We start from the raw sequence: 27,499 nt of genomic DNA, 5'->3' as shown, positions 1-27,499 counted from the left end.
TAAATCATGCATGTACAATTATTCATAATTAATAGCATATCACCATGCACTGAAATTCAGTGGCTGTATTTCTCTGGCCTTTTCTTTGTACATGCATGACCTCCATATGATAGGTATAATCAAGATTATGGATCATTCAGTGTTTTCTATAGGAGTATCTTCAGTCTTTTGACTAACTAATGATCACCACCCCTCCTGTTCCTGTGACACAAAACGCCAACCAATAATATCTAAGAGGTTATAATGCTTCCATGTTACTCCATGCACAACATGGAGTGGTCACTAAGAAAAATAAAGTGGGCAGCAGTGGAAAAGAATTGGGATGTATATGCACTTAAATGTGTGATCATGCAACTTTCAAAAAATCACTTTGAAAGTATAAAATACTGAATCCTACCAAAAATGGTTCGACAAAAAACATTGCAAAACCATGGCAACAAACATTTTAAAATTGTATCTGTGAACCAGAGTAAATGGATGAAACATGGAAGAGGGGGCAGAGTTGAAGAATGCACCTGGGAGATATTTCTTGATTTGGTAAGGAATGTCCAGACTTGGAGGAACTATACAAACTCAGCTGTAGGTGAAAGAGCCTGAAAAACGTATTTCTATGGAAGGTCACACCAGTACAGAGAAAGATAGGCCTCTACTAACAACAGCAACTGCATCTTTCACAACCCTCCCTTCATTTTAAGAGAATATAGGCCAACCTACACATCTACAAAAATCATGAGGCATAGCTTTCCAAAGAGTGTAGTATACCAAATAACGCGGGAAGATTGAATATTTCTCCGTGTTTAAAAATATACCCAAACTTCTCGGCTGGGGAATGCAGGTCAAATAGAAGTCTTCTAAAATGTGCTTCTTTCTATGCATAGAAAGGTTTGTTTGGTTTGGTTTAATTCAGAGAGGGCACACGTGACACACACTCAGACTTACAAGGGCTGTATGACACAATTTTCCTTTACAGTAGATCAGCTCTTAGTTACAAGTATCACAGGTAAGCAAAGGGTAAAGAAAAAGTACAAATTGATCTATTCATAAACTAATCACCCAAAGGACAAAGATAAACCCAGACACTGGGAAAAGCAATATTTGTAATAATATGATCTTTTAAAACATTTTAGAATGCTAGTTTGTTAAAGCTTTTGACAGATTTTGATATAACTTGACATATTTTGAAACAGGTTGTTTTCCTTAACTGCACATTATTCTAAATGTTTTGTGAATACCTTTAAAAAGCATAAACTGTGAAGCACACCTTCATTTTTCATTATTTGTCTTGTTTACATCCTTGAAATTACAGGGGGAAATGCAACAGTTCCAATTTAAAAGTTATTTGCTTCAGGAGATGGGCTAACCCATTGCCAATAAGGATTAAATTCACTAACAGAGCAGAAAATATATCTGTTCTGTTCAAATTCATTTGCATATGATGAAGTGAGTAAGAGTGGACATGATAAAGGTGTATAATATGGAGAAAGTAGATAGAAACATTGTTCTTCCTCTCTTATAGTACTGAAACCAGTGCCATCCAATGAAGCTGAATGTTGGAAGATTCAGAACAGACAAAAGAAAATACCTCTTCATATATTGCATAGTTAAATTATAGAATTTGCTCCCACAAGACGTAGTGGTGGCCTGCGACAGAGCTTGGAAACGTTACTTTTTTTGAACTACAACTCCCATCAGCCCCAGCCAGCATGGCCACTGGATTGCGCTGATGGGAGTTGTAGTTCAAAAAAGTAACTTTTCCAAGCTCTGCCACCAACCTGGATGCCTTTAAAAGACAGCAAGACAAACTCATGGAGGATAGGACTATCAATGCCTACTAGCCATGTTGTCTATGTTCTACCTCCACTGTGAGAGGCAATATGCCTCTGGATACTAGTTGCTGGGAATCACAACTGAGACTGTAGCACTCAGATCCTGTTTATAGGCATTCCATGGGCATCTGGATGGCCACTGTGAAAACAGAATGCTGGACTAGCTCAGCCTGATCCAGTAGGTCTCTTCTTATGTTGTTAGGAATGGGATAACATCTTAATGCCACATAGTACAGAAACAGTACTGCAGTGAGTACAGTACAAGTTGTTCTTACCTACACAAAACCACCATTCCACCGATAAAGACTGGATGATCTGCTTGTGTATTAAACAATTATACTGACTATAAATAATCACGCTCCAACACATTTATACCAACATGTTTAGGCTTTAAAGGAGAGAGGAGCACTGCATTGCATCCTCCCAACTTTTGCTCATTCCATACAACTACATTTCAAATTGCCAGCTCACAGAGTATTTCTCTGCAAGAACTGTATTAAAGCAAATAGACAGTACTTTTTGTTAGGAAAGAGTGCTTGTATAAGATTGTTCATGATTTTGCACTATGGTTTACTGTCTAAAGGTCAGCTGGAAAGGAACTACTGAAGAAGGAATCCTGGCAGCAATAACACTAATGTCTGAAGTCAGAACACAGAGCTGGGTCACATGGTACAGGAAAGAGTAAATAAGGAAAGCAATGATCATTAGTTATACCTGGCATTGTATAAATAGCACTTCTGGTAGCAGTTGTACAATTAACTCCAGAGATGGATTATCCTCCCTTCTTTAAGTATATGTAAAGAAAACACAAAGTGCAAGAACAAGAGTTGTGAGCAATCTAGGAAACAGCTGAAATGTGTCCTCATACAGTGAGATAACTTTAAAGAACAATGCAGCAAAGCAATAAGTATTTTGTTACTGCTGTGCCAATTAGGTGAAATTTCCTGGGGAAAATTTAAAACAGCAGAAGAAGAATCCACAAGAACTTTTAAGAACACACACCTTACATTAATGCATGGTGTCTTGCTTTGGAATAGAAGGTTGTTGTTTTAAATCCTATTTCAAGTTCATTTTAGTTTATACTGTATGTGAACAGTGTAAGATCATTGACCTATATGAGTTGGGTTGTGTGTGTTTTAATATCTCTTGAGACAAGATACATGGATGAAATTGTCCTAACTGCACTACTGAACCATCAACAAATGCCTCAATCTGTTTTATCCTGATCATATGGGACGTGGTGGCTTAGAAATAGTTATTTTTAATACAGCAACTTAGTATTTGATTTCAGGAGACTTAACCATTAATAATCCACCAAAACGTTTTATGAGAAGAGGCGTAAAAAAGGCACAGCAATTTTCCCCCTCCTCCTTTTTAAAACAGTAACAAGGAAAGTTAATTGCAAAAGCAGAAGTGTATGCCCTTTGGCTACTGTTTACAGATATGTATGTTTGTATCCAAGCCTCAAGATACTGTGACTCATAACTTTAAATCAAAATGCAGTCCCTGCAGAACAAAGCAGGAAAACCCATTCGCTGCCACAACATCATACAAAAGGAAAAACTCTATGTTCTTCCTTAAGTAGTACTTGTGCCCTCATATCAGCCAGGATCAATTTGCTTCTAAGTAGTACAGAAAAAGAGGGCAAGATTAACTGAACCTTTATTGGCCCTAAATGTACGGTTAGATATCCTTAGTCTAGACTCCTTGAACATTTCCACTGACTTTATGCCCTTCATTTGAAGTAAAAATGAAATTCAGCACAAGGAAGTGTATCAGAATTATCTTACAGTAAGCTACGCTCCAGAAGACAAAAAAAAAAAAAATCCTGGTCAAAATTCTTGCAATAAAGAGTATTTTTAGCATCAGCTAATAAATTAAACATAGCTACTACAAATTGTATTGAGATTTCCTCACACTTCAGCCTCAACTCTTGATTAGCTATGTAAAGAGAAATGCCTACTTCAGAGCTGCTAATAAATAATGAGCTTATTAAATTACAAGCTGTTATATAATAACTCATATTTAAAAAAGTTATTCCATGCAAAGCGAACTCTCATACTTATGGACAAAATCAAATATTTCACATCTACACCTGCTCCTCCTCCCTTCAAACACAAGACACCACTAACAGCCTTCTCAAACTGAAATTTAGTTCTTTCTGGACAGTTCAAATGATGTGTTTAAAGTTGTGGGCCCCTTCTTGATTCTAATAAGTGGGTTACTCATTATGGTGAAGCACGTAGTGATACCACATCAGTTCCTTTGGTGCCATGTTATCCATTGCTAGGAACTATGCTCCAAGATAGTATTAAAGCATTCTGGCACACTCCTCCAAAATCAGGACAGAGGAAATGTCTCCCAAATGTAATTCTTCCTCCACAATCTCTAGACACAAAAAGTCCAGATGCCCAGGGAGGAATGGGAGTACCATCAGTGGTCCAAGGGAGATCTTGCTATTGTTTTGAAAAAATAAAAGAAAATGGATCTGAAGCAAGTCAAGCTGCCTCTCTTCGCTTTCAAGGAAAGTATGATGATGGGCCAGGGCATTAATGAAAAAGAACAGGCTCTTTCAACATCACTCTTTTTTGACAAAAATTGATTTGTAACAGAGAAAAAGATAATTGTCAAATGGTCAGTCAAAGTTATCTCCTTTAGGCTACAGTGGTGTTGCGTCAAACCACACACCCCTACCTCCACAACTGCTATAACATCTTGCATAGTAACATTATTTGTTTACTTCTTACAGATATGCAAAAGTAAAGATTATTAAATTACCATGTGGTGTTAGTACTGCAGAATATTTGTATCTTGTCACCACAGTTTGTATCTTCCATTCACAACATTCTCCAGTGTTATACTTAAGTTAGAGTGGCTGTAATTGCAGCTCAGTTGTATAAAGATTTAAACATGCACATTTATTTCATGCACAAAAATGGTCCCTCTGAAGCCAGCTACATCTGGAATGCATCCAGCTGGCCTCTCATGACCTGAAGACTTTCATTCATGAATAATTAAGTCTACTCACAATCTTAAAATGCTTGTGCTGCTTTTATACTTTCTAAGCTACAGATTTATATTAGAGGGCTCTCATATACTGGCCCTTACCCCAGGCCATAATGAATGAATGTCCCTATTTGTAAACATTCAGCAAGCAGATGTTTTTTTCTTCAAAAATTAGGGTAGTTTGCCTGGCGTTAATATGCTACACAGTAGAATTTATTCCACTAAAGTTAACATTTGACAAAACTGCAATGAGAAAGATCTAACATACAGTTTACACAACAAAAAAGTTACACTGGAATACAAAATTTACATAGGTGATGCAGAAACGATCCACAAGACAGAGTCTGCAGTTATCTTATTTCCAACTTCCACAGATTTCCTGCCAAATTCATGCAGATTTGTATTCCCACATACTGTTTCCACAGTAGTCTTCCTCAGATATTTGCCTCTCGGGGAGGGGGTGATAATTAGTTATTTTAGAAGTAAGCGAGCTTCAGTTACTTGAAAGCAAAAAGATTCTAAGTTCTTTAATTAAAGAAATATTGTGTTAGTTTCTTGGAAATGGTGATGTGCTGATGTTTGCTCTCATCCCGTATTTCTTTCCAAAGATGTAACACATTTCACCTCTCAGATAGAAAACTTGCACCAAGCTAAATTTCTACAAAGAAGCAGTCCAGATGAAACCTCATTGAACAAATGTGTGCTGCATTTAGTATTTTTCTCCATTATATTCCCACTGTCCATTGCAAGTTAAGTGTACCATTTTTCATGTGCAGAATTAACCCTGGAAACCAATTAGTTAACTTCAGTGGTGGTGTTCAAGAAGTAATATGATTGCTTACTATTTTATGCCCATTTTTAATCATGCACTATCCCCATCGTCATTCCCCAGTCCTCTATGTCAGAGGTGGGAAACCTTTTCTGTCAAAGGCACGGTTCCTTGAGAGGTGATATGTCAAGCACCACATGCCAGCAGTCGATAGAGTTATAATCAGTGAAGGCGAGTCCAAAGCTAAAAGTTGATTGAGTAACCCCATTCTTGTCATGGGCCCCAAGGAGAACCCTGGCAAGGTTGGGAAAATGGAAAGTGGGGTACAGACATTAGGGAGCACTGATTACCAGCACTGATTATGAAAATGAGGGGGTTACTGAGGGGGTGTCTTGAAAAGCCTTAAAGTTGGCTGTTAGAGTTGCTAAGGAAGGTTCAGTCAGCCTTTCCTTGTCTCAGCCCGCTACTGGGAACTTTCTGCTGGCATCAAAGACAGGCAACGGCTGAACAGATAAACCCTAACAAATACTTTAGAATGTCTCCAGCAGCAGAAAATGAAAGTAATTCAGCAGAGGAAGAGAGTGCCAGGTTCTCCACCACCACCACTTTGTAGCCCCTGCCTTGCAGCTCGTGCTGAGAAGAGCCTAAATTCATAGTGTCAATTGCCCACCCTTTTTTCTGTGTATATGTAGAAGTAGCATGGCCTGTATTTGCTGTTGCGACAATTTGTCTGCTGTTATTTTCAACACCGAGTATGCCTGTTCCTGTTTGAGTCCTGATTTAGGCCTAGCATGAGATGCTAGCTCCCTGTCTGATTTCTGGAATAAAGCTTTACGTAGAAAAACCCAGCCTTCAAGTCCCGAGTCTGCTTCTCTGGTTGGGAACCAGGTTAATTCTCCTTTTCTCCTTCCCTCCCTACCCAGCGGGTTGTTGGGAAAGAGACAGAATACCCTTGCCAGAGGTCTGAACCAATCACTGGCAGAGGACTTTCTTCTCCTCTTTCATTGTTCCATCTGTTTCACCACTCGCTCTCCATTTTCTCCTTCCCATCCTTATCTCCCTCCAGGCTTCCCAACTACTTTTTTTCTTTGATTGCTTACCTGCCCGTCACCATCAGGTCCCAGGACAGGTTACAACAATGGAATAAAACAAAATTAAAATTGGTTAGAAGAATTTACACCTGCATATTAAATGTTAAAATCAGTTAAAGCAATTTACATCAGAAGAACAGGGTGGGTGCTCAAAGAAAACTCAGGTATCAAAGACTCGGGTGAAGAGATGCGTCTTCAGTAAATGACAAAATCTACACAGTGAAGGTGCCAGATGCACCTCTGTAAGGAGGTAATTCCACAGTTTAGGGGCTGTCATAGATAATGCCCTCTCCTGGGCTGCCACCCCACAAACTTCCAAGGGTGGAGGAACTACCAAGAGAATCCGTTTTGTGCTATGCATAAAATGCACGTTATAGTGAGGAAATGCTAGTTCAGGTGGGAACAATCTGGGGTCATGAAGCAGAAGGGGGATCAGTTGTGCTTAATCTTTTCCCTGTTTGCAGTTTCCTACCCTAGATTGCTTTCTCTAGTGTGTGTTTTTCTCCCAGTGGAGTTTTAAATGGGGAGAAATGTGCTTTTTTATTTCTGTGCTGGCATGGGGATGGATACTGGAGGACAGCAATGGTGTGCAGGGAAAGGGTAAGACACTCCTGTTCCCACTACTGCTCCTCTGCTACCAATCGTTCCTTCAGGAGTGTTTTTATTCATCTAAGTGGGTGTTGAGCTGCAGTTAACCAAGCACAGGCCTAAGAAACAACACCTTCACTTCAAGGTTTTTACTCTGAATTACTCCTATTTTCTTCTCTAGGCCTATATCAGAGTAAGTGGCATGCGGCCAAACAACTAATCCAGAAATTGAGATTGCACTCATTAGGTTTTGCATGACTTTGACCGAACATAACAAAATGTTCCAAGGTTATGCAATAGAAAGCACCAAACAAAACAGCAGTGGAATGAATAATGCTAATGAAAGATTCTGTTGAACATTATGAAAAAACAGTCTGTCCTGCTATCTTTGCCAGTTCAGCTTTCCATTGAGATTTGTAGCAACAGGGTAGACACTTGTTTGTTTTGAATGAAGAACAACCTGATTCTACTGAAGAGCAAACTAGTGTATAGTTTTCAATTCAAACTGACAATAGCATAACACCTTCAGAGTGCAAGAAACAGAGATGTTCCAATACCCAAGAGTGTTTCTGAGTTGCCATTGTTTAAACAGCCAGGATGCCAGTTATCCCTTATTGACCCATGGCATTCCCCTGCCCCCCCCTTTGTATATATGGTGCTAAAGGTTGTACCAATGTCTTGCTTGTTTTGTTGTCAGTTTCACAAGGCACCTCATACTTTTATTCTGTGTGGGCATTTATTTTAACAAGTAGTTATGAAATATCCTTAATCCCAAATCTCCTAGAACCATCTCTGTCACTCGAGGCTCAGGTAGCCTCAGTAGCACGGAGTGCCTTCTACCAACTTCGGTTGGTGACCCAACTACGTCCCTATCTGGACAGGGATAACCTGGCTTCAGTTGTCCATGCTCTGGTAACCTCCGAGCTAGATTACTGCAATGTACTCTACGTGGGGCTGCCTTGAAGACGGTTCAGAAACTGCAGCTTGTGCAAAATGCAGGGGCCAGATTGGTAACAGGGACCAGACAGTCTGAACATATAAACTGATTCTGGCCCGCTTACATTAGCTGCCCGTATGTTCCCGAGCTCGATTCAAGGTGCTGGTTTTGACCTATAAAGCCTTACACGGCTTGGGACCACAATACCTGATGGAACGTCTCTCCCGATACGAACCCACACGTACACTACGTTCAAGATCAAAGGCCCTCCTCCGGGTGCCTCCTCCCAGGGAAGCTGGGAGTCTGGCAACAAGGGCGAGGACCTCCTCAGTGGTGGCCCCCAAATTATGGAATGTTTTGATTGACGAGGTGCACCTGGAGCCAACAATGTTACCTTTTCGGCGCCAGGTCAAGACTTTCCTCTTCTCCCAGGCATTTTAGCATGCGTTCTAAATTGTTCTAAATTTTTAAATTGTGTTTTAAATTGTATTTAAAAGATGTGCTTTTAAATTTGTATATTTGTTTTAATGTTTTTAGTTACTGTGAACCGCCCAGAGAGCTTCGGCTATGGGGCAGTATATAAGTACAATAAATAAATAAATAAACAGAAGGATTACAGTAGTTCTGTAGGTTCTTATCTTTAGGCTGAGATTTTATTTTTATACAATACACAACATAGGGTGGGTTTTTTTGTAGTGATGAGCACTGTATAAATCATGAGTACTTGTCATGCAGGTCGTATAAGTAAGATGGAAGCAGACATGGGAACTTTAATAAATAAGTGCACAATTTTAGGTCCGTCTCTGTTTTGATGTTCCCAGTAACTCACTGCACGTGTGCATGCACACGTGTGCATGCAGGAGAGATAAAAAGGAAAGCCCCAATGAAAGAGAGAAGAAATCATTCTTCATGCAGATGAATAATTGCAATATATGCCCATGAACAAGTAGCTAAGGTACCACAATATACACAAGACAATAACCCAATTTATATGAAATACAACACAAATAACTTGTAATTGAATGGTTTTTGGAGTGGCCCTTATTTGCCCAATATGGCCTAGAGACAAAATAGTACTTTGAAAGTCTTGTGTGAACATATCCTTGCAATAACAATGGGGTCAAGGCATTACTGCAGTATGTATGGTAACATTTGTTTTTTATTTGACAGTCATGTTTCAGAATCCTATCGTAGGATATTCAGCACACCTTTTTAATGGCATCTACATTTCACCACCAGATGATTTTCATAAATATCTTAAGTCTGACATTGGGTGAATGTCAAAATACTTACATGTGAATGCTGACAGTCCCAAGGAAAGGGGTTAAAATTTGATAATATGAAAATACCAGTGAATGTTGAGTCACCATTCTATTATCCTAATTTGTCACAGAATTTGCTGGTGTATCTCTGAAAAGTGGGCAAGTAAACCTCTCTTTCTCCCCACCCCCAGCAATCACAAAATTCACCTGGAATTGTCAGCATTCACATACTAATGTTGAGAATGACCAGGTTTCAGGCAACTGGATTCTAACATATACACGCTAGAAGCAGTAGAGATAAAAGTGTGAAAATCCCTTTCACATGTGTAGAAACAATTTATGTTTCTTAAGCACCAGAGGCACAAAGAGCACAATGGCTCAATTCAGGCAATAATCCATAGTTTATTGCTATAAGGACAGACAAGGGCAAGCTTCGGGCTGGTACACTTGCATACAAGGGAAAGGGATTAGAAGCCATTGTTTACCAGATTTGAAGAAAAAGGCCACAAACTAGAAGTGTAAGTTTCTAATATCCTCTCCTGGCACAGGAAGGAAGGACATAGCTCACTGAGACTCACTAAGGCTCATTCTCATGACAGAATAAATTTTGCCAATGCATCTGCCAAACTGAACCAATGTAACTCAAAAATAATCTTTCCCCATTGACTTCTATATGCTTTGATCACACCACTGATATCAAGTGTGATTACTAGAGAAATGTATGCGCATATGTGTCTGTTTGTCTGTCTATGGAACTGAGCTATATTCATTTCCAACTCTCATTCCATAGGGAAGCCTGATCGAATTCAGTCCTACAATAGATGCACCTTTCACTTCCAAAATTATGAGTAGTAATCTTGCAAAGTTTAAAGCAGCCATGAAAGGTCATAAAGCACAGTCAAAGCTCTTTGGATAAATAAATATAATGGCTGCTTTTCTTTTACACAAGTAATCAGGAACAATTATCACAGATTTACATGCTATATGCATTAGTTCATGGTTTCCTTGCAAGTTACAGCCAACCTGTTTAATCAGCTAATATTCAGTTCTGAACCTGAATCACCATGATGAAAAAAGATAAACATTCTAGTACTTGCTTTGTTCAATTTACTCATATTACAATAAAACACCCAAAAATTGCCCAAGGATATATAACATTATTCTGAAAGAATTGGCTTTGCTGTCCTGTCCTGTTAATATGGACTTCACTTTTCAGGAAATGCTGTGTATAATATAGGGGTGCAAGTCTGTACTTTTCTGTGTTTAAGAAATTATAGGATTAATCTGCCCAAATCACCTCGCCTGGTTGATCACATAATCTGGCCTGGGGGCACAACTATCAAGGCAGTGTGTTTGCCATTGCCTATGTGTGGAAAGTTACATCCCAGTCTGGCCCATTCATGACTTCCTGTGATCTACCGGGCTGAGGCATATGATTGGCAGGGCAACAGAAATGAAAATTACAGGCAGTATGTCTGGAGCTAGGTAGAACAAGGCAGGTTCTCATTGTGATAAGGAGCTGGGAGACAGGCAGAAGTTTGCTGAGCTTGAATGGAAGACCTCAAAGAACACAGGGCTACTCATGTGCAAGAAATCCTACTGAGGCCCTGGTGAGTCTAGGGCAGCCTTTCTCAACCAGTGTGCCTCCAGATGTTGTTGGACCACAATTCCCATCTTTCCTGACTACTGGCAATGCTGGCTGAGGCTGATGGGAGTTGTGGTCCAACAACATCTGGAGGCACACTGGTTGGGAAAGGCTGGTCTAGGGACTGTTTAGACTAGGGTTGCCAGGTTCATGGCGTGAGACTGGTCCTGTATCTTTAGGAGAAGAGAAAGTCAGCCAAGTGCAGGTGTTCTTGCAACTCTGTAATGGGAAAAACCACAAGACGGAATTCTCCCTTCCCTCTGCCAGGCCCGGCCTCCAAGAGGTCTTCTGTATCTTTCAAAGTTGTGCAGGGGGAAGGGAGAATCCCACGTTGTGGTTTTTCCCATTACAGAGTTGCAAGAACACCTGCACTTGGCTGACTTTCTCTTCTCCTAAAGATACAGGATCAGTCTCAGGCCCTGAACCTGGCAACCCTACTCAAGCTACAGGAAGCCAGATTTCAACTGATCAGGAAAAATGTCCTGTTAGAGCACTATGACAATGGAACCAATTACGTAGGGAGGTGGTAGGCTCTCCAACACTGGAGACATTCAAGAGGCAGCTGGGCAGCCATCTGTCGGGTATGCTTTCATTTGGATTCCTGCATTGAGCACAGGGTTGGACTCGATGGCCTTACAGAGTCCTTCCAATTCTACAATTCTATGATTTTATGTAATTTGTTCTGTAATGGATATTCTGGGTTTCCTGTTTTTTTTTCTGTGTCACATATAGTAGCATTTTGGGGCATTGCATTTCTTTCTCTATAATTTTGCTTGGCTTAAACTCAGTATTTTTCTTTCTGTCCTAGTAAACTCTTTGTTATATAAATCTAGTGTGGTCTCTCCTTATCTTCGCCACCCATGTCTGAAGCCATTATACCAAGCTACCACAAGAGGTTTTGGGGAGACCCAAGGAAGGTTTTGTTATTGTTGTTCTTAGGCTGATTAACAAGGGGCATCCTATAATCAAATCAATCACCTGACCCTTATTTGGTGGCAGCAAGCTCTTAATGTGAAGTGGCAGGATGCAAGAAAGAAATATACTCGCTTTCTGGCCAGATCTCCCTTCCCCAAGCGTCCAGGGACCCAGAATGACTGTGTGCAGCTGTTACAGTTATATTCTGAAGTTTATGCAAAGCACAACTTTTCAGAGGGAGTGGCTTTCTGGGGTTTCAGATGGATCTTTCCCAGTTCTACCTGAAGATGCAAAGAATTGAACCTGAGACCTTTTGCATCCAAAGCATGTGCTGTAGCACTGAGCTATGACCCTTCAATTGAAAGTCCTTCAAATACTTCCTGCACAAATTACTGTTTGGACACAGTCATCTTAATTCTTAAGGGAAAAAATCCCACCCCCAAAAAGCCATTTATTTATTTATATCCCGCCCATCCTCCCCCAAAGGTGCCCAGGGTGCCAAACAACAAGCAATAAAATAAAAACATCTGAAAAACAATTCCAGTACAGATACATACTGGGATGAAAGTGTCTACTTAAAAGGCTTGTTGAAAGAGGAAGGCCTTTAGTATGTGCTAAACAGACAACCGAGATGGTGCCTGTCTCATATTTAAGGGGAGGGAATTACAATGTGTGGGTGCCACAACACTACAGGTCTGATTCCTATGTTGTGTGGAACAGACCTCCTGATAAGATGGAATCTGCAGGAGGCCCTCACCTGTAAAGCACAGTCATTACTGGGTATATAAGGGGTAAGACAATCTTTCAGGTATTCTGGTCCCAAGCTGTATGGGGCTTTATACACCAAAACCAGCACCCTTAGCCCAGTAGCTAATTGGCAACCAGCGGAATTCTTTCAGCAATGGAACAACATGTTGGTGATATCGTTGCCCCAATAAGCAGTTGTGCCACTGTATTTTGCACCATCAGCAACTTCCAGACCAACCTCAAGGGCAGCTCCACATAGAGAGCTTTGGAGTAATCCAGCCTGGAGGTTACCAATGCAAGGACAATAGTAGTCAGGTTATCCCAGGCCAGAGATGGCCACACCTGTCTTACTGCTGCACCTGGTAAAAGGTCATTGAGGTTACCTGGCTCCGCTAGCGACAAAGATGGATCCAAGAGGAGCCCGAGACTACAAACCTGCTCTTTCAGGGAGAGTACAATCTTATTCAAATAAGGCAATTGACCAATTATCCACTCTCAAACCACCTATCCACAGCACCCCCATCTTGCTAGGATTCAGAGTCAGTTTGTTGGCCCTCATACAGCTCACTACCGAGTCCAAGTACCGGTCCAGGGCTTGCACAGCCTCTCCTGATACAGATGTTACCAAGAAACAGAGCTGGGTATCATCAATGTACTGCTGGCACCCCAAATCTCTTACTGACTGTTCCCAATGGCTTCATATAGCTATTAAACAGTATTGAAGATGAGATGGTGCCCTGCAGCATCCCATGGCACAACTGCCATGGGGCCAAAAGACAATCACCCAATGCTATTATCTGAAATCAACCCTTGAGATAGTAATGGAACCACTGTAAAACAGTGCCTCTGATACCCATCTTACCAAATCAGCTCATAAGAATACCATGGTCAATAGTATCAAAAGCTGCCGAGAGATCAAGTAAAAGCAACAAGGTCGCACTCCCCCTATCCTTCTCCCAATAAATACCATCCATCAGGGCAACCAAGGCCAATTCAGTCTCATAACCAGGCCTGAGTCCAGATTAAAATAGGTTAAGATTTAAAGGAAGCATCAAATGACTATGCATCTTCTGCCACCTCTTCTTTGTTATCCTCCCATAAACAGACATCCAGCTATTGATATGCTGAGGATGGCATGTGAGCTCAAAGTTCTCTCCAGATAATAAATACCAGGTTTCCAGACTGATGAAATTTTGATAACACTCAAAAGCTTGATCACTTCCTTGTGCCTTTTTGATTGACTCTAATAAAGATGTTACCATACTGTTATTTTCCCTTCTAATAAATCAATACAGTTGCCTAAATTTTTGGCAAATTTCTCTATGAAATTCAAACAAAAATGAATACAGAATTCACCTAAACTAAGTCAGCCTAATTTTATATTTTGGTTCTCCCCCCCCATTAAAATAATTAAAAGTAAACTCTCTAATAAAAGTAAAATAGATCTTATCAATTACATTAGAGAGCCCACTTGACCTTTCAGCTACAGTTCGCCACTGCAAAACACTTGCACATTTAATCCATAATCCTGTACCCACTTTACCTTGAAATAAGCCCCACTGTAGTCAACTGACCCCCTCAGTACTGAATACATATGTACAGGGTAGGGTGACAAGTCTACAATCCGTACTAGGGAATAAACCCGACTGAACATAGTTGGACATAGTCTGAAGAAGCATACATAGGACTGTGCTGCTTGTAAATTAATGCAAATTAATAGTAGTAGAAAACTTTTGCCTACTCTCTTTAACTGAATCACGTTTATGTGTCTCTCTCCCCTCTCAACAGTAAACAGGAACATAAGAAGCTGCCTTATACCAAGTCAGACCATTGGTCCATCTAGTTCAGTATCACGCACACTGACTGGGAAATAGATCTCCAGGGATTGAACCTGGGGCCTTCTGCATGCAAAGCATATGTGCACCACCAGGCTACAGCCCTCCCTTAATAGGGCAGTGGCCAGATGCAAAAGAGGACAGCGTTCCAGTTGTGTTGAAGAGGTAATTTCAGCAGGTGAAACTTGCATGGCAACTATTAAAAGAAATGGAGCCCTGTCCTCTTTTGCATCTAGCCAACACAATTTCTTAAAACTATTCATCACATTCTGATCAATGTCACAGACAAATACAGCCTACATTGAAACAACATTTAGATATCTGGACACAATACTCTTACAAGATATTTTCAGGCATTTGGTGCCATGTCTATAATATTGTATATAGATATTATCACTGAGTGTGTATAACGTACTTTGCACCTGCTAGCCCTAAAAGATCTCAGACTTAAGCCTGTTAGAAATTAAGCAATTTCTGGTTTTGATCCATGGTAGAGGCATATCAAATCTCAGACAAACTCAAATTAAAATTTCCTGGAGCTGGAACGAAGGGTTCCTTGCTTTCAGTTCTATTCGTAACCTTTGCATAATCATGGCAGACCACTCAGACAGACTTGTCCCCACCTTAGACTTTTTCTCAAGTTCTCTTCCAAGAACATTTATGAAAATATGCCCTCAAACACTGTCTCTCCTGACTATTAGATAAAGCTAAACCTCTCTCTCCTGTCATCTTCCAAGTATGAAACTAACTAGATTAGTTGCTGGCTCTTCATTACGTTCTTTCTTCACACTGCCAAGTCCAGCAGCTGTTTTTTCATCAAAATTTACCAAACCTGTATGTATGCTAAACTGCTTATGCTCTAGTTGTGTTTTTTTCCCCTTGGACCACTGCCTTGTTGGTCTTCCTTCTTGTTCACTCTCATCTCTTCAGTTAATTCAGAATATCTCTGTTAAAATAATCTCTCTCAGTACATCACCATTTTCTGTCTCTGCATTAGCCCCCAGTTGCCTTGTGCAATAACTTTAGCCTAATCCTTGTGTCTAGTTTCTCCTTCATCTCATCATCCCTTTCCTCTCCTTATTCCATGTCATGCTCTCTTCGACTGCAAGCAAAACACCATGCTTCCCTGAGAAAGCATAAATGCTGCTGTAGAGACTTCCACTGAAAACTTCAATTGCTAATTCCAGCTTCTTATACACGAATATTACTACAGCCAATCAGGACTCCAGGAGGTGTTGCTTCAGTGCAGTATTTCTCGGGATCAGGCAGAAACAACATTGAAGGATATCTTAGCGCCAGAGACTACATTCCTATGCACACTGACTAGGAAGTAAGCCTTACTGGGTACAGTATGTATCGGATCCAATTCAAAGGCTGCAGTCCTATGAACAGCAGCCTAGGAGTAAGATCCTCTGAACTAGATGCAAGAGTGGTTGATCCATTAGCTCAAATTCTTATTTGCTGTAGTCATGTAGACACTAACAGTGGGGTGCAATTTTGGCAACAAAAGAGTAGTGCAGAAGTTTCCCCCTATTCATGATTTACTTCCTACAGACTCCCTCCCTGAGCACTTTGTTCTCTCCCAGCTAAGCTCATTTCTGGTACTGAAAACTGGCTGAAGGAAATGTGATGCTAGGGCACAGCTGAGGAAAGGCAAAACAGACAGGGTGGTGGATTCCCATGCAGCCTTTTGCAGTTGAATCTGGACCCACCTCATATTTCTAAATAAATACACCAGATGCAAGTTTGAACACATGGATCTGCCATCATCACATCTCAACTGGCTCTCAGTAGGAGTTACTTCAGAGTAATCATGCACAGGATGAACCTGTCAATATCAGATGTCAGTCAATGAAATAGTCTTTCAGAGCACAAGAAACTACTAACAAGTATTGAAGAGCAGAACCATAATGGACTAACACAGGCATGGCTAAATTACAGAAATCTCAAAATGGTTTGTAATACTGAACCACATTTGCCAAAGAAAAATTATACACTCTACACAGTAGGAAATGAGAAAGCAGATTAGCTGGCTAAGAATGGGAATGAGTAGATGTTTCTTGGAACTGGTCTGAGGAGGAGGAGAGGAGCATTTTGGATGGATTGCCAGCTTTTAAAAAACTAACTAGCACAGCATTAAAGACACTCCTAGTTACATGACAGAAAAATTAAACAAGCTTTCACAAAGACTGGGCTGGGGGGAAACTATGAATATTTAAAAAATGCATAGGCTTTTACTGTACACTTATAATTGGGCACAACATTCCCTAATTTCACTACTTTCTGCTATATCCAAGTGAATGAAATCTTCAGAAATTTTACTATTCATAAACAGCAAAACCAAAGTTTAGCAAAATAAGCTATATAATGTACTACACATGCGTCCTATCAAGTGTTTATACACCAACCTCTTACAACTGGGGTTAAGTGGATATAACTTTCTCTGAAGGAGACTATTCCATAATGGTATTTCACATTTTACCTGTGATTTTCCAAATAATCAAGTAAAAGGGCCTTTGATAAGATGGCCTCACTTTAATTGAGACAAAAGCTGCAGTCCTACACAAGGACTTGAGAACTAGTCCTTTTGAACTCATGGGGTCTTACTTCCAAATAAAGTGCAGTTTCTACTGTCAAGAGACTTTCAGCCCAATCCCGTGCATGATTTCTGTCTCTACCTTACAAACAAAATGGGTTAAAGAGAGATGCATTGTACAGTAAATATGACAATAGAAAATGAGTAATAGTTTATGAAGTTTATTCCAAAATTGGTAGCATAAGACTGATGGCACCAAAATTAGTGTTTAACTATAACTAGCACATACACTTTGAAAAACATGTTTTCTCTTCATTCTGTGAAAGGTGTGAGAGAGCACCAACGAACTGGAAAGGTGAGAAATCAGCTTCTATAACTCTGAGAAAGCACACATGTCTCCACGCCCTCCAAATTACCCTTCCTTATTATCTGGTCAACTGCAAAAAAAGCATAGAATGCCCCCAACCATGCTGCTGTCCCCAGAATAAGCAAAGCCATCACCATGTCCAGGGGCCTTTGGGCTATTGGAAGCCTTAGGTAAGAAGCAAAGGTACCTCCAGATTAGGGATGAGCAAGAAATTCAATTCAGTTCACATTTCAAGCTGAATCTATCAAATCCACACTTTCTGAAACAATATGAGAACAAAAGCACAGTCATCCTTTGAAATTTGCACTTATTTGAATTTTGCAATGTAGTTCATCAACCAAACAATGTTTACATAAATGCATATGTTAGGGGAAAGAGCATAAAACTGAATGTATGAGTGAAAACATAATACACAGTAGTAGCAAAAATGTGTATGTTAGTCAAAACTGCCTACAAAAGTGTGGATTAAGAGAAATTCACACTTAAATGCTGGAGAATTTTCATGAGAATAAAAAATGGCAACTTGCAACAGAAATGTAGAGAACTGAATTTAAGACTGGAAAATGAGAAACTAGGAGAACTGTCATTTACTGATCTTTCCAAACCTACTCCAGATACAGCAGGATTTCCACCTGGAGGGGCACAGGTCCCTATCCCTAATTTCAAAGGTTGGTCCTGCCGAGATGCTGCAGTGTTAGATTACAGTGGTTCATCAAGCATGCGAGTCCCTAGATGTGGAAAAGAGGCTGTACTGGCTCTGTATGAGAGACCATTAATTCACAAGGAAAACGTCTGGCTTTTAAAAAGTTTACCGGCTGTTTAGTAAAGCGTACATTACAGAGCACAACGTATTTTGAAAAACACCAAGACACACAGACCCTCAAAAATAGTTTAAGCCTCCTCAAGTATAACAAAAAAAAAAACCCTGCTCAGCTAAGGCAACTTATTGCTCCCCATATTGAGAGTGAGGAAAAGAGAGGGATCAGACATGTGCAACTGCAAGGTTTTGTGAAACTACCCCATTTCCCCCAGCATTGACAGCCAATACAACAATTGGGGAGGTGTGTATTCATCACTGCTCCTTTCACTGATTCTCCTGACAAAGTCTCACAAACTGGATTCAAAGACGCTGTGAAAGACTTCACACTACTCTTCTTTATGGAGAGCCACTACACACTAAGGGAAAACCACAATTTGCTCTTGCTCATGAAAATCTTAACAACTATCTTGTTGGTGAACCCCCCTCCCCCACCTCTCAGCATCTTGTTAGTGAAACTCTCTCCCATATTTAAAGTGGCTGTAAATAACAGTCTTATTTTTTAAACAGCAACGCACACAATGACACAATGACATGGTGCAATAATACAAAAAGTCTAATACAAATATCCCTAACTATGGATTTCGTAATACAAGTAATTTTAATCCACTGAGTTTTAAAGATGTTCAGTGCAATCTTCTCCACATTTATTCAGAAGCAAGACCCAACAAGTTCAATAGGCCTTACTTCTAAGTACGTATACATAGGACTACAACTTTAAATAAGGAGACATATTAAAAAAGGATGTGCTGTAATTTAAGTTCTCTGGATTTTGCTACTCTTAATTACAAAAGACACAACACTTTTTATGAAAGTATTTTGGACCCCAAATACAAACAAAGAAAATATTACATTTCAAGTGAAGAATATGACTGAAATATTAGGGTGTTATTTAATACAGGTCATATACAGGGAAATCAAAAGATATTACATCTGCTTTATTATTTCTGGTAGAGATCTAGAGGGAAAACCTAGACCTGCCCAGCACATTAAAACAACCCATCTCTTGTCCATAGTAAAGAGATTCTGCACATACAAATACCTCCCAAATCCCATCTGGAAGCTAAAGACCAGAAGGAAACTATTGTTTCTCAAGTGAGTCAGTTCCCCAGCTCGAAAAAGCAGGATTGGAATGTGAAGAAGGCTTTTGTTGGGTAGCTTGCTTGCTCACTGCCCAAGTCCTCAGAGTGCAACACTGTTGTGCAAGTACAAGCTCCACTGTGGAGCAAAAATCAGCTTGAGAACTAAACCCAAACCCTATTAGGGGCCGGGAAGAGCCAAGTAAACGACAGCATAGATGGTCTTGTCGGCTTCCTGTTTGCGAGTCAGGAGCCTCCCTTTGTGCTTTCCTGTGCCTTATTCGTCTCTCTCCTTTCTCCCTACCCCCCCTTGTTTATGAGAGGGGGCTGTTTTTCTCCAGACTGCTCGCACGCCAGGTCAGGAGAGAGATGGGGGTGTATGCCTGTGTGGTAAGGCTAAGCGCCTTATCTGTCTATCTCATCCCCCCTCCTCTTCGCTCTTACAGCTACACTAGAGGAACGCCTCGCTGTCTCCAACAGGGGCGTTCCCTCTGTCTGCCTTTCACTGAAAAAAGTAGGAGGAGCCGGCGTCGGGAGCAGCAGCAGCATTCCCCCCCTGAGAAAGAAGGGGGGTTTCCACGCCTCAGGGGGAGGAAAAGACATGCCGTGCAGCAACGTTTGCTTCCAGGAGGGCGCAATTTGGGTTGTGTTAAGCTCTTCCCCACCCCCTCAATCACTGTGCGGTCGATAGACCAGACAAAGCACCGGGGCGGCTTTCGGGAGGCGGGGGGAAGGTGTAGCGGACTCCGCCTGCGGGTCGCGACTAAGCCGGCCTTTCGCGCGGCGGCACCGGCGAAGGAGAAGGGAGCGCGCTCGCAACGGGGAAGAGATCCAGCTCAACAAATTGCCCCTCGCTTCACATGGGAGGAGCTGGAGGCGGCAGACAGCGCCAGTTCCCCTCCCTCCCTCGTCGCACCATCCACCCAAGCTCCTGGGCTGCCACTGCGGCTGACCCCGCTTGTCAGTCCGCACCCTCCCACCCAACTTTCAAAAAGGGGAAGGACGTGCCCGGCTTTGTCAGGCAGACGCCAGCTGGTGGTGTGGCTTTCCGAAAGGTGGGGGTGAGGATGTTCTAACTCGGTCCTGGCTAGAAACCGGGTAGTGTTAACACCAGCCATAGGTTGGAGGAAGGCAAACGGACCACGAAGTCGCTTCTCTACAGTTCGGATATAAGCAGACGTTTTTAGAGTAAGCTATTTGCCTCGCATCCCTACTCGTGTTCACTCGAAAATCAGCCATCACTGTGTTCAATAGGTTTTACGATCTAATAAATTGGCTGCAATCCAAAACGCGTTTACCCGGGAGTAAGTCCCATTGAGTTGAATCGGACTTGCTTCTCAGTATACATCCACAGGATCGCACTGTTTTGAGACCGGGAATGGAGAGGCAACCTGGTTTAATATAAGATTAATTTTTAAAAGAACACCGTATTTTAGTAATTGGTTTGTCTAGGGCGCAGTAGAAGTCTTAAAGCAGTTCTCCTGCTCCTAAGTATAAGATCTACTGAACAACATAATCACACAAATCCGAGAGAGCGATAGCAATCTAAAAACAAGAATGCCCGCGCCTTCTCTCCAGCACTCCCTCGAGACTATCTTCTTGGGTTCCGGCAAGCAACTCCCATCTACACAACCACCGTGCAACCAAAGACCTAAGATTTCAGTCTCCTCCATAAACTCGATTATCTTTACTTGGCTACACCTACTGCAAACCAGGCACGCAGGAAACAGGGCGGGCAGCAGATCTATCTTATCTATACACAAAGCATGTCGGAGGGGAGCCGGGAAGGTAGAATTAGGTTAAGGGAGGAGGATTTCTTGATTTATTTGATCAGAGCAGCTCAGCAGCGGACTATCCTTCGTCGAAGTTTTTTTTGGGGGGGAGCTTTAATAGGGGCACCTCACGTATGGAATATTTTGTTTTAATAAAAGGTCTGTGACCCACGAGTTTTATTCATTTTAATCAATGCAGACTCGGGGTGTGTGAAACGCCACTTCCTACTAGCAGTTGTTACGCCACTGGCAGATTAGCTCCCGCCCCTTTGCTGTTCACTTCTAAGCCTTTTAAAAGGCCACGGAAACTTTAGAATTACACAAAAAAAAAATCCAGACCAGGCGGCTGCTGAGTGGCTGGTGCGAGTTTAAAGAGACTTGATTGGATTGCGCCACACCACACGCGCGCGCACATGCACACGCTCACACGCCGCTAGTCAAGGAAGAACCTGCCCAACTTTTCTTCCCGAGGGCTGGCTGTCACTCCCGCTCGACAAAGCCAGCCCACATGTTCTCCCTCTGCTGGATTTAGAGGCAGCGAGCATCTTTGCAGACACGCAGACATGCTTGCATTATACACGCGCAGGCACAAGCACGTGTTCTCTCTCTGGGCTTTCCGGCGATACTCAAACTGCCTAACAGCGTTTCTGAAGGCTTTCTGGACCGTCCAAGTGCACTGATGCCGAGACGTGTGTTTTACGCTGCTCTCTTGTCGCATGTGAAACAACCAAATGCACAATTAATTTGCTTGCTTTATTGTATTGCGCGGTAATCGATGCAGTACCTTTGTGAGGAACTGAGGAAAGGGGCACGTCTGTAGGTGAAGAATCATTACCGGAGTGATCGATTTAAGAGGCAAGTGTCCTTCTGAGCCTGGCAGGGAGTTGGCGGGGAGAGAGCTTAGTGTGTGCCTCGGTCACCCCCACCAATGCAGAAGCTTCAACAACTCTTCAAGTAGTCCATTTTGCTTCCTGGATTCCCTTATTAGTTATAGGACCAAAGTTTCCTCTCTCCGCCCATTCCCTGGCTTCAGCCAAGCATCCCTCGCTCTCTTCTCGCCCGCCCCCCAACTCCTACATCCGTTCAGGCGAGAAGAGAGAACTCCAAAAGGAGAAAGCGCCAGCCCACAAATGCTCAGCAGCCGCCCTCCAGCCCCCTCTCGCCCGCCCCCTTACCATGATCAGCGTGTGGTTCCTCTGCTCGGCCGTGGCACACTCAGCATCGTGTTGCTGTTTGCTGCTCTGGTGCTGTTGCTTGCTGCCTCCGGTGCCCGATTTCTTGGCCCTCTGCTCCAGGGTCCTCTGATAAAGGCTCACCGTGTCCCTTCGCTCCAGCTCCAGCTGCTCGGCCTGGGCTTGCTGGTACCTGTTCTCGCAGTTGACATGGTGCCTCCTGCAGCCCTCGATGCGCTGCCTTAGCCTCTCCACCACGGTGCTGTGCTTGGGAACGCCGCTGCTCCCGTTAGTGCCGCCGCCGCCGCTATGAGTAGCGCTGTTACCGGGAGGAGGGCCGTGGGGAGCGTTATTCAAGCCGATACCGACCCCGCCGAGGCTGCTGCTCAGGTTATTGTTGAGGCAAATGCTGCTGCCATTCGCGGCAGCAGCGGGGGTTGGAAAATCCCCCATCCTCTTCTCCGTGCACACTATTTTGGAAGAACTTTTCTCCCTCTTTTATATGCCGGCGCCACACACCAGGCACAAACACAGGGGTCCTCCTGTTGGGATACTCTTTATCGGACCATGGAAAGGGACACAACAGATCCCAGGCAAAATGTTTGGGGTTGTTTGGGTTTTTTTAAAAAAAAAATACAGAAACCCTTCTCTCTCCCTTCCTTGCCGATCCTCTCTGGCGGGAAGGGAGGCCCCCTCCCCCGAAAGAAAATCTAAACAGCCGAAACCCAGGAGGTGGTGCTGTGAGGTTATCGCCAGACACAATCAACAAACAGGAGGAATCCCAACAAATTGATCAGCAGCAGTTCTGTTGCAAACTCCAGGGAGGGAAGATCAGATCTGACCCCCGTTTAAATAATCCATCATTTCCAAAACAAATTCCGGACCGAAAACCTTCTTGGTCTTCCCCATGTATTTAAACAGAGGAAGAGAGAGACGCGCACCCACATGCGTGCCAAATAGACAGGAATCTATCCACACTCGCACTTCTCCACACTCACAAGACATCTACAGACATGCACACACCGGGCATACATCGCACGCATACACTCGACATCGCACTTGGGCTCCACACCATCAGGAGACAGGCAAAGCGGCTTTCTTAATTGTGTTTTCTTTCCGGGGGGGAGGGAAAAAAAGTTTGGGTGTTTATGCCGCACCGTGTTCGCAAAAGTACTCTGGCTGTTCAGTTGTATTTTTCAACAGAAACCTGAAAAAGAAAAAGAAAAAAAGCAAATCCTCAAGCTGGGGGAAGTCAACACGTGAACAATCCGGGGCGATCTGCAAAAGTAGCTCGCTGAAGTATTTGCAAAACGTACGCCGAGCTGCTACACACACACGCAGACTAGCGCGGCGCTCTGCTTTGCTTGCTGCTTCTCCTCCTGCCACCATCACAATGATCAAGTGCTCTCCACCTCCTCCTCCTCCATGCCAGCGGAGTGATACCAGGACAAGAGCGCTCAATAAACATAGCAGCAGCTCCAGCTCCTCCAGGCCGTGAGGCAGACCCGGGGACAAGGTGCAAAATCCGGCCCGGACCTTTAGCCAGCGGGAACGGACACGACGATCCCCACCTAATTCCCCCGCCACCTCCTACTACACGCTACTTGTTACCTTCGGCGGAAAATCAGGATTGCCAGGACGGAACAAGAACGATCCGAGGGGAAGCTAGGGAGGCAGGCAGTCAACTTTTGACCTGGTCGCGGGGGGTGGGGGGGTGCGCGCGTGTAATATGCCTGCCTGTGTGTCCGGTTTCCTTTTTCAGCACAAGCTGACGCGTTTATCATGTTAACCTAAATTGTTACGTTTTATAATGTCGAACCTGTGCATGACCACACCAAAGGAGAAGCAGCTTCATCGCTCTCCTTATCTGACAATCTTTTCCACGTGGAAAAGTCAAGGGGGGGAGAGGCTGGTTTTAAAATTAACCCCATAAACCTCCACACAATTCATTGTAAGGAAACTGTGCCACAGTCCTTAACTTGCTCACTTGGGAGTAAATATTAATTTATTTTTGACCAAATTTATTTACAAATTGACTTAAGAACAATCCCAATCTACTTGAAATGTAGGAGCTTTATACAGTATCTTCTACTGGCATTTATCATCATCATCATCAGGTGGTATTCAGTGCTAGTCCTACTCAGAGTAGACCCACTGAAATTAATGGATGTGACTAATTTAGGTTCTTTAATTTCAATGGATCTACTCTGAGTAGGATTTAGTTGAATACAGCCATTATTGCTGCTGCTACTACTATTCCACTAATAGACATAATTTGTATTTATTACAGTTATCCGCCAAAGGTACTTTTATTACCCTGTAACACATGTAAAAAGACAAGGGCAGGCATGATGCAAGGAATCTACAATCTGCATCAGAGCAAAAAGGAAATTGAACTGTTTCCTTAACACATACCAGAATGTCTACCAGTAATGAAGTTGGATGGTATTCTACTGTTCACTGGTGGAACCAGTAATTAAAAGTAGTTAAGAAGAACTGAAACATCGATAGTTTTATCTACTAGGAACTGACTGAAGAAGTACACAGTGCCGTACAGCTCTTTAGCTGGCAAAACACAAAATATACAGTTCATTCCTCTGCTCATATTTATTGTGTACTTAAATGACTGCAAAATGAGAACAATTCAAACAACGGCTGGTGGGCAGCATCCAAAAACAGACAAGAACTTTCTATTTTTAAAAAGAAAACAATGTGACGCTGAACATTTTTTTCCAAGAGAATAGCGGATATTTCCATGCAGTTTACTGAGAATTGCCATAATGAAAATAACCAAGATAACTGGGGATTTAGCCCATTTTATGGGCAGATGCATTAAATGCAACAAGATAATATTGCATTCAGTAATAGTTATAATCCAACAGAAAGTTTCAATTGGTTTAAGGCTGACATCTTAAAAATGTTGGACTATGATCTGGGAGATCAGGGTTTGAATCCCCACACAGCCATGAAGCTCAGTGGGTGACCCTGGGCCAGTCACTGCCTCTCAGCCTCAGAGAAAGGCAATGGTAAACCACCTCTGAATACCGCTTACCACAAAAACCCTAGGTTTCGCCATAAGTCGGAATCGACTTGAAGGCAGTAGGGAGTATTTCTTACTGAACTCAGTGGGACTTATGAGTAAACATGCTTTGGCTTCTGCAGTATATTCACTTAATCCTGTGAATTGGTAAACTGTGGCAGTCCAAAGCTCTCTTTAAGACTATATCAGTTGGTGTAGTTGGACTACAACATAATAAGACATGCAAATATTTTTCTATTAGCTATTAATCTTATTGATTAGTTATAGTATTTATATCCCACCTTTCTTCAAAATATAAATCTAAGGCAGCTAACAAGATGTGTGTGTGTGCAATACAATAAAAGTTCAGAATCAAGCACAAAAACACAGCAGTGGTGTGTGTGTGATAGCTGCAGAGCCTTCTAACCATCAGATTATCCAATCCTCCAAAGTCCTTCAAAGCAACTTTGTTTTCACTATACAGTAAAAAATAAACAATTATGTAAGCCAGGCAGACCTTTTTAGGCATGTTAGAACAAGGATGCCACAGTTGAAAAAGACCTGCCTCATATCCACCTGCCAAACTTCAGAGGGGGGGGCATAGTGCAGGACTTAAAATGTTGGTCTGAGTGTGCAAGGCAAGAGGGTACATATTGGCTCCAGTGTAGTATAGTGATTAGAGGGTTAGACTAGGACCAGGAGACCTAAGTTCAAATCCCCACTCAGCCATGAAGGTCTCTAAGAACCTCCAATGGTGGTTGTGAAGTTTGAATGGGGGCAAAAGATGTATGCCCCCTGAGCCCCATGGAAGAGGGAAGAGAAATACACATGGGAGGAAGCACACCTTGTTTTCAACTGAATTCTTAAAACAAACCCCCAAACCATACTTTTTATATTCATTTAGTGTTAAAAAAAAGTACCAAATCCAAAATGTAGCTGAAAGTATTATTTTGTTCTCACATTATCCAATTAGTAAATACATTTTATTTATTAAATTTATATCCTGCCCTTCCAGTGGAGTCCAGGGCAGCAAACAAAAAGCACTTTAAAACATCTTAAAAACAAAATATTTTAAAATATACTAAAACAAAACATCTTTAAAAACTTATTAAAAACAAAACATCTTTAAATAAAAACTTTAAAAACATTAAAAAGCAATTCCAACACAGACAGAGACTGGGATAAGGTCTCTACCTAAAAGACTTGTTGAAAGAGGAAGGCCTTCAGTAGGTGCCGAAAAGATAACAGAGATTGTGCCTATCTAACATTTAAAGGGAGAGAATTCCAAAGTGTTGGTGGCACAGCACCGATGTTGTGCAGAACGGACCTCCTGATATGATGGTATATACAGGAGGCCCTAACCTGCAGAGCACAGTGATAAGGGTAAGATGATCTTTCAGGTTATTTCCATTTCTAGAATTGCAGACAGACCATGTGCAACCTTTTGGGACCATTTTCCATGCTTGGAAAATAACTGGATTTCTTTAACAATGGCAATATTATTAAAAATACTACTTTTTTGCATATTATTTGTCATTGGAACAGCATTTTTAAGTACAGTATAATTCTTACAATGACTAAAGACAGTTGTGATTTATCATGGTCAACAGCGAGTGCTTTTCTGTATTAGATCATAATCCAGTTCTTGCTGCTGGAGGGGGCTAGGAATCAGTGGGCATTCCCATCTGCTGGCCTCTGACAGTTGGAGGGGGCCTCTGCCAATGCAGTGGCCTCTGCTACAGCTGCAGAAAATTCAGCAGCAGCAATCCCACCTCTGTCAGAGGGCCTTGAAATGGGGCATGTTGGATGGAGACAGAGTTGGGTTGGCCAAGGACCCACTGCCAGCTTCTGGAGAGGAGCTAGCTCAGCAATATACAGATAGATATACTGTAGAGAGATGGATTTAAGTACTGCACACACACTTTTTGCCCTTTGCCCTGGACCTATTGCTTCCAGGGCAGACTTAGGATTGCTCTGCCCATCACACTGACAATTACTAAATACAAGTGGGACCTGCAACAAAGTGTTGCAGTGTGAAGTACTTCTTTTCAGATTTCCAGTCAGCCAGTCATGTCCTTTTCCAGGATACTCTATTCTTCTCTCTCCTCCCCCTCTT

At 42.1% G+C, this 27,499-nt stretch overlaps 1 protein-coding gene across 3 annotated transcripts in view; it reads right to left on the bottom strand.

Moving 5' to 3' along the window:
• Positions 1-24,165, bottom strand: part of MAML3 (mastermind like transcriptional coactivator 3) — a 407,804-nt gene extending 383,639 nt beyond the window's left edge. Inside the window, exons 1-2 of one of the 3 annotated variants that reach the window (XM_061584931.1) lie at positions 23,681-24,165; positions 22,368-23,571 (exon numbers count right to left, since the gene is read on the bottom strand). In XM_061584931.1, coding sequence (XP_061440915.1) covers positions 22,368-22,817 — 450 coding nt within the window. In that variant the 5' untranslated portion in view covers positions 22,818-23,571; positions 23,681-24,165. Of the gene's footprint in view, positions 1-22,367 lie in introns of all 3 variants that reach the window. The other 2 variants (XM_061584930.1, XM_061584929.1) reach the window with 2 other exon arrangements.
• Between the last annotated feature and the right edge of the window lie 3,334 nt (positions 24,166-27,499).

This window comes from Rhineura floridana, chromosome 9, assembly GCF_030035675.1.
Source record: "Rhineura floridana isolate rRhiFlo1 chromosome 9, rRhiFlo1.hap2, whole genome shotgun sequence".
NCBI classification, from domain to species: Eukaryota; Metazoa; Chordata; class Lepidosauria; order Squamata; family Rhineuridae; genus Rhineura; species Rhineura floridana.
The sequence above is the reverse complement of the archived record's forward strand: the minus strand, read 5'-3'. Positions and strand labels throughout refer to the sequence as shown.